The 8,206-nt window shown below is 37.8% G+C and overlaps 1 protein-coding gene across 1 annotated transcript in view; it reads right to left on the bottom strand.

The window, feature by feature from the left end:
• Positions 1 to 204: 204 nt before the first annotated feature.
• PDCD1 (programmed cell death 1) overlaps positions 205 to 8,206 on the bottom strand; it is a 128,760-nt gene continuing 120,758 nt past the window's right edge. Inside the window, exon 5 of the mRNA XM_044070906.1 lies at positions 205 to 961. Within this exon, the coding sequence (XP_043926841.1) occupies positions 734 to 961 (228 nt within the window). The 3' untranslated portion in view covers positions 205 to 733. The remainder of the gene's footprint in view (positions 962 to 8,206) is intronic.

Here is an 8,206-nt window from a genome sequence, read left to right as displayed (position 1 = left end):
GTTACTCATACTGCAGGAGAACATGATCCAGTTAGTAAACACAATTAATGATGCAATAAATACTGTCTGTCTTAAATATATATACACATTTTACTGATTTCTGTTAAATTAACAGTGAATAAGATTAATATCTTACAATAGTTACAGTATTTAGACAACATTTACTAGTAACAGTACTGGAATCAATATAAAGTCAGTGTTTTCTTTTTTGACTCAGCTGTTTTGTTCTCCAGTAGAACAAGAATGGATGCCACATCAAGCACAACAGTTCTGATTCTTCTGAGTCATATTTAAATTGTACACTCAGCAGTAATTAAATCTGTGCTTTGTTATTGTTTACAATGTGCAGCATCTTCTGGCTGCCAAGTGCCAACATCTCTATTAACAAGTGCTCAGGGCCGAGTCACGGGATGACAGTAATAGTGCGAATGTAATGTCTCCTCATATGACCACTGATAAGTATGTCCTGACTTGATAATTCTCCCTGTGTGGCCCATTGTCAGCTTCACTGTGTGTGCCATTTCATATTTTCAGGTGCACATTTTATTAACATGCCTTATTACATGCACTGCTTCTTGGTGAGATCACTCGGCACTTCGTGGCTATTGCCGTTAGTCCTCAGAGCAGCATTCCATACATTTAAAATGCGATTCCACAGAAAATTTTCTGTTAAAAGTTGTGTAAAGTGGTTCAACAAAGTACATGTGTGGGGACTAAAAGGATAGTACATTATCTATTTCAAACGAGGTGAAGCATTTCCACAGAATTTATTTGGCATGGAGTGGTAACTTGTGGCAATTTCCTTGCTGTTTGGCAGTTCTGGTATAAAGACGATGGTGGCGTACTCTACATCCAGATTGTCTGCTGGTGGGATTTCTACTGGCTTATCTGCCTGCTTCTGGCATGGAAATTCCAGCTCACCATATTCGGTGACATACACTGGAGCTACATGCTCCATTTCCTGAGAAAAAAGAGAGAAGCATTATATTTTCCATAATTTGTAACATCTGTATAGTATCAACATAATCACATTTTCCCAGCAGGCTACTGAATTGCCAAAGCTTTTCCTTGTCTTTATCCTTTATACCTTTTGGGTGTGTACTCGTCTGCTCTAGCTATTTTTGTCTCCGTTCTTTCATAATGCTTATTGCCATTACTAGCTCTGTCTGCAGCCTGGAATGTAACTACTAATATGGCACACTGTCCTGTGAGATGCAGACTTTGAACAGTTGTGTTCCAGTTGTCTGCTGAAATAATGTATTTGTAAAAGTTTTTTTTTTTCCACTAGATGCTTTACCTCACAAGTCAGCAATCAGGGCAGGAACTTGTGTATCGCTAAAATGTTTGCTTTGAATAGAATTTATTTTCCTGGATGTCTAGCAAATAGTCCTACAGCATTACATTGTATAAATTTGACAATAATGAATCATATTTTGACAAACCTCTGACAAACCTTATGGCCAGTGAATACCTGTAATTGAGAATACTTAGTCAAAGAAAGTTATTTAGGATATCCTAATGTGTGGGTTGTCATTCCCAAAATATTCATTCACATTGAAGATATTGTACAGTAATAGAAAAAAGGAACGTTAGAGTATGAGTTCCACTGTGGTGACCCCTAACCGGGAAAAGCCGAAAGACACAACAACAACAATAACAACTGTTAGAGTATGAGTGTTGTACTCATATATAGTTTCATTTATAAATGTGTGCACTTGTGCATCTGTGTGCGCGCACGCATGTGAGATTTGTGTGTGTGTATTGTGTCTGTGTGTGTGTGTGTGTGTGTGTGTGTGTGTGTGTGTGTGTGTGTGTGTGTGTGTGTGTGTGTGTGTGTGTGTGTGTGTGTGTGAGGACAGTGTGGTTAAGCTTGCAGTCACCTTGTATAACTGAATAATACCTTCAGATGGCAGCTACCTGTATGCTGCTGCTGCTTGCTCCACTCTTACAGCTGAAAGTGTGGTCTGTTCTTGGTGCTGCAGTACAGAGGAGAGGAGAGGACAGGACAGGAGAGTCAGACAGTTTTTTCATTGCCTTACAGTGATCACAATTTCTCGGAAGTACTATGATCTCAGGATGAGGGTATTCTGGTAAGGGGCTAGGGGGTTGCAGGAGGACTTGCTCTCCCTACAAAAAATGCTTCATATCTTTTTTGCATCATTTTATTATAACTCACCTAGCTTAAGTACATGGATACTGAGTGTTATTGTACTTAAGTTATCAGCTTCATAGGTTCATACTAGAAAGTTGGTCTGAGTGGATTGTTTGAGGGCTAGCTGCAACTATAACCTTAATACCCTCTACATGTTATCCCTTTCCATAAGACTTTGAGGAGCTAGCCCAGGGGTGTTTTTTCAGTACATTCCTCCATGTATTGTTTGAACAAAGTAATGTAAATACTCATTCACACTGAGGAGAGGTAGTATTTATTATGCAGAAAGAGTATCCCAGAGGAAGAGAATTTTATGGGAGAGGTATCTATCCTGCCAGCATTTCTGTTTATGTTGCAGTGGAAGTTTGAGTCTCTGGTATGGGTGTTTGGGGCATTACATGTTTTGTGGCTGTGTAGGAGATCACACAGGACAAGGTCAATTGAGGCTTATATGCTAGGCATAGGTCACCCTGTAGGTGTGTGAAAAGACTAACAGTAGAAGCATACTTTCAAGACATAGGGCATAGAACTCAGGCTTTTGATTTTTATAGTGAAGAAGCACTGAGGTACCCAGAGTTGGGTCATGGATTTGGTTGGGTACCATTGAAGAGAGTGTTATATTTAATTATGGGCCTAATAAGGGAAGAGAGGGATGATGACATTCCTGGATCTGGAAGATATACCCTTGATAACCTGCTGGGCTGTTTAGAAAGATTTTCTAACTGTGCAGACATGATGGTCAGCCCAGGTCCATAATTACTGCATTACTTCTGATGTAGGTGTCTTCTTTGTGGTAGGTACTAAGGGGTAGGCATTTGTCAAGTGACTCAACACCACACTTTTTTGCATACAGCCTTTGCCCATGGTCCTGGCCCAATATGTTTCCTCAAGATAGTCTCTTTTCTAGATTTCAGGATCTCTCATGAGAGTTGATGACAGCCCCACATTTGCAGTCATCCATAAACTTTGTTGGCCACAGACTCCTAACATCAGTTTGGACATCAAAGCAACAGATACCAAAAAAGAACTGCCACAGTAAAGATCCCTGTGGGACCCCCCCACTATAATGAGTTTTTTAAAGCAGAGAGTTCCCCAATCCTGACTTGATAGGTTCTGTATGTGGTTGAGCTTGCTATGCAGTGGATTACATATGTGTTTATATTTAGTTTGATTACTTTGTCTATGTGTGTGTGTCTGTGTGTGCATTAAGGCAGGATGGTGAGAACAGTACAATAATAATTTTCTTACTGCACTGCATCATTGGCCATAATAAAACACAAAATCTAACATGATGTTTATCTGGCTCCATGATTTTGAAGTGAATCTTAAATGAATTTTAATGCTTTAGCTGCTGCATTTCAGTGCATGATAACTGTGTACTGTTTTAGTGAATCTAAAATGCAACCTGTCACTCCTTAGTGGTAACATTATGTCATTTCATGTGCAAAAATGATGAGAATTCCTTAGTTTCTGTTCTTGAATGGTGGTACGAAGAACAAAAAAGAAAGTAATTATCTAAAAAGCTTCCTAGTTTCAGTGCAGTTTAAGAGAGAAAGTTTACTATTCATGTATTTAATCTTTAACATACTCTGCTCATGACTGACTGAAAATATGAATGACCATCTATGTTTTAGAAAAAGACAGTAAAATTCCTATTATCTCAGTAGAATGTTTCATGCACAACTTAGAAAAGTTTTTTTAATTAAAACATAGTTGTGCTCTCTCTCTCTCTCTCTCTCTCTATATATATATATATATATATATATGTATATATCGAGAGAGAGAAAGACAGAGAGATATATATACAGGTCTACTTCACAAACCCCAAAATCCCTTTACCCGAATTTTAAAAAACCAAGATGACAAAGCCGTAAATCTATAATACCGACATCACGAAACACTGACATTTCACTCCAGGTAAGTAACCGCTTGGCTACCATGTTGAACTTTGGATCTTACCCCCACGGAAGTGCGATCTTGGAGTTGGTATATTTAGTTAGGGGGAGTATGGAAGCTGCAACCCCCACATGGAGGGGTTCTTTGCTTTGGTTTTAATATGTTTTTCAGGTTGGCCAAGTGATTACTTATGTGGAGTTGAAAGTCGGTGTTGCGGGCAGTTGGTCTTCTGAGTTGTTGGCTTTGCTGTCTCGGTTATATAAAAGTTGAGTAAGTTGGATTTTGGGTTTGTGAAGTAGACCCATAGATATATATATATATATATATATATATATATATATATATATATATATATATAGATATATATATATATATATATATATATATATATATATATATATATATTTTTTTTTTTCCCAATCAAGGTGTTACCTTACTGGGAGCAGAGAGAACAATGCAGCACTGTAATATGCAGCTGGAATGTCATCAAGCCCTTTCCTTACATGAGATCCAATAGCTAAGCATGCACTTACAGTTGCAAACCAAAGAAAGTCATTCTGGGAGAAGATTCTACCCACTGACAAACACTGCTGGCTTGTGAATATCTGTATTGGAAATATGAGAATAACCACTGGTCAAGGATAATTCTCAGTGACAATTCAGGAAGGAAAAGTTCATGAATTACGCATGAGCAGAATTATACAGTTGCACCTTATTGGTCTATAATCAATTATGCCATCATCTATGGAGCTCTGAACTACTGTTTGAATGTAAATGTTTTAAAATCTCTTGGGGGTTAATTTCAAGATTGCATATTTAATGGCTAAGTTTTTGTGTGCAGTGAAGTAGCTTATCCATTAAAGTGGGGTCTGTTGAAAATATCCAGTGGTATAATTTTGTTTATATAGCAGCACAATAGTCAGCCCTAAGTACTCAAGTGCTCTGTCCATGAAATATAATTTTTTTGAAACATCATACAGTAGCTCAGAATGTCAATGGCTGAAATAGTGTCCATATCAGCATTTAATGGTATGGACCCAGAAAATAAGAACCAGTATGGGTCCTGCAGGGGAAAAGGCTCATTTGCAGATACATCCTAGTGAATGGTCAATGTTCTAGCCCCCAGTAGTGCTAGCTGCCACTGCAGTCATCATAAGAATGTGCATTTCACTGACAGTGTACTTGACTACTGAAAGGGAAATACCTATATGCATAACTGTGTAATGCATTCCTGGCTTTTTTCACAGACAAGTTATAATTCCTTCCCACTTTTATGGATCTACCTTGCTTAAACAGAATATAGTGAGTGGTAGTGAGCTGTAGTGAGCTGTAGTGATGTGTGCCACCTCGATGTCTGGTGGCATAACAGCTATGGAAACTGGCAGTTAGCTAAATTATTTTATTCATTGTTTTTATTCATTAGAATGAAACTGATGAGTGATTTTGCAATTTTACTCAGCTGCAAGTACAATACCTGCTGTGTAAAAGAAGAACTGCAGCAGAAGATTAGCATTAAGACAAAAAAAGTGGAGAGCGAGCTTCCTTCTATGAATGATAAGTGAGCAATCACTTGAAAAAAAAATTAATCTACAGTAACTCATTAAGCATATCATTATAATCCACCTACTCATCCATCCATCCATCCATACATACATACATACATCCACCCAGACAAGCACTCCATACCACCCAAACCTGTGTGTGTGTGTGTGTGTGTGTGTGTGTGTGTGTGTGTGTGTGTGTGTGTTGTCACAGCAGTGGAGGAAGGAGAGACATCCCAAAACAGTGCCAGAGCGGTGCTGAACCAGAAGCAGTTCTACAGTGCACAGGAGTCAGTAATAAAACCTACATTCATGATCTAATTCAACCAGGTATGTTTATACAATCAAAACCCAATCAAATAGTTATAGATGACATGTAGGGAAACTGTCCCAAGGTCAGTACATCTGACTGATTTCTATGACATAGTTTATCTACTAATCACTTGTATTAACTTTGCTTATTAAATACAATAGGTAAAGCACATAATTTTTTTCAACAACAGATCCCTTTATAATGCCAATAAATTATTTTTATAGTATTGCCCACAACAACTGTTCTGTGTAATACTATACAATATCTAAACTGTTTTAGATGCTACAGAAAAACCTTGGTTAGCTGTAACATGGTGTCTCTTAATTCTGAGCAAGACATATGCAAACTGAAGTCATGCAATTAAGTGTTTCTATAAAAGGAAACACAGAGGATTAAAAGTATGGTGGCTTAAAGAAAAGGCACACCAACACAGTTTCATACCCCAAAAAAGAGCAGTGAAAGTCAGCTCATTGTGGTTTGGCAGGTAATTTCTGAAAATGTCATGCCTTCATTTACAATAGTGTTCATTCAGTGCATTGAAAAATCTGCAACATCTTACAGTTTATGTTAATAGGTACTTTGTGCATGATGAGTTTCCATATGACTCAATATACCGTAACACATTTAAATTAGAAAAATTAGTGGGTGCATTCACTTTTAAACCAGTAAACACTTAACTGTTCCAGATTCCCCCTAAAACTCAGGCTTTACAAGGAAGAAATAGTTGCTTTCTCTCTTGCTGTTTCTCACACATCTTCTCTGTCTCTCCAGCTTTATCAAGCTATAAGTTGCCATAAAGAATCCTCTGTGATAGAGATGGCAAAAAGAGGGCCTTCTCTCATCCCGGAAATCTAAAGTCAGTTTTAATGTATTCCTTTAATTTTAGTGAAGCAAAACATGTTTGGTAGGTAAACAAGTAAGTAAAACTTACTTTAGCCTGTTCTCTTCTGTATACCTAAATGCTACATTGTCAATAAGGGCGAAGGAAGAGAATTTCATTCTGAATCTGCAGTTTCTTTTTGGTGCCCTCCCAGTTTATATTACAGTTATGGAATACACATATCTCTTCAACTGCCTGTCTATATACCATTAAGAAATGCACGCCTCAACTGTCAGTGCTTGCTTCCTGTAACAATATAAACAAAGTGCAGTCAAGTTTTCAACCATTTACCTAAACAAGCCATACACAGTGCTGTAGTCGTTACTTTGCTACAGTCATCTTACTGCTTCAGCAAATAATAGCATATGTGAGAAATGTGTAGAAATGGAACGTACTCAGAGAAGAACAAGGAGTGAGTCTGGCTACATGTGGGTGGCACAGCTGTATAAAAGGAGAAGGCACATATGCAGAGTTGTAGTCTTTTTTTTCCCCTTGCATTTGCAGTTGCCAAGAAATTAGACAAATCATTACATTTGCCATTGGAAAACCATACTGTTATCATGTATGTGATCCAGTCCAGCTGCCTGGTTCACTGTGTCTATGTCTGTCTTTCTATCTCTTGAAAAATGTGTTTTACTGTCCATCTTTCTCTCTTTAGCTCTCTCTCTATGCCCCTACTGATTCCTGACTATGCAGCAATATGCACACACACACACACACACACACACACACACACACACACACACACACACACACACACACTTATTCTCTGAGCCATTAGTACTGTGACACATTCTGTTGCAATGAATACATTAACCCTAGGCACCACTAGGGTATTTACATCTTTGTCACATCTTCTTTGTCTCTCCTATTCTAATTTAAAGGATGTAATCTGAATGCTAGAATTAAATAAACCTCTGTCCATTCAGACCACATCTAAAATGGATATTCTACATACTGATGTCATGTATTAATGAGGAAAACTATTTTATGCAGTATTACAGAACAGATTTGTTTATACAGTTGAATGAAATTCATATTGCTGACAGTAAATGCCAATGTTGCAGAAAGGTTCTATAAAGTAATGCATTTTTATATATAGCTAGTATCAGTATGTGATTTTTGACTGTCCCTACCCCTCATTACTAATATTGAAGTTTAACTTTCAGAGGAGATAAGAGATTGCAAATTGTGTCAGTTTCTTGTGGTCCATGCGCACTGAAAGTGAAGTTAGTGTGCAGAAACACTGTGAGGTTAGTGGTCTCAATCACCTGTGGTTAACCACAAGTGGGGGGCTCCAGCTCTCTTTCATTAGCAGCAGGTAAACCTCATCAGAAAAGAGAAAAGCAAACTATTATACCTCACAAATCTTATCAAACCTCGCAGCAAAACATATTCTCATTTGAATTTGCGTTTATTAGAAG

The sequence above is a fragment of the Protopterus annectens genome, chromosome 4.part1 (genome assembly GCF_019279795.1).
Source record: "Protopterus annectens isolate FY-2018-M chromosome 4.part1, PAN1.0, whole genome shotgun sequence".
NCBI classification, from domain to species: domain Eukaryota; kingdom Metazoa; phylum Chordata; order Ceratodontiformes; family Protopteridae; genus Protopterus; species Protopterus annectens.
Note: the sequence above shows the minus strand (reverse complement) of the source record. Positions and strands in the feature narration are given on the sequence as shown.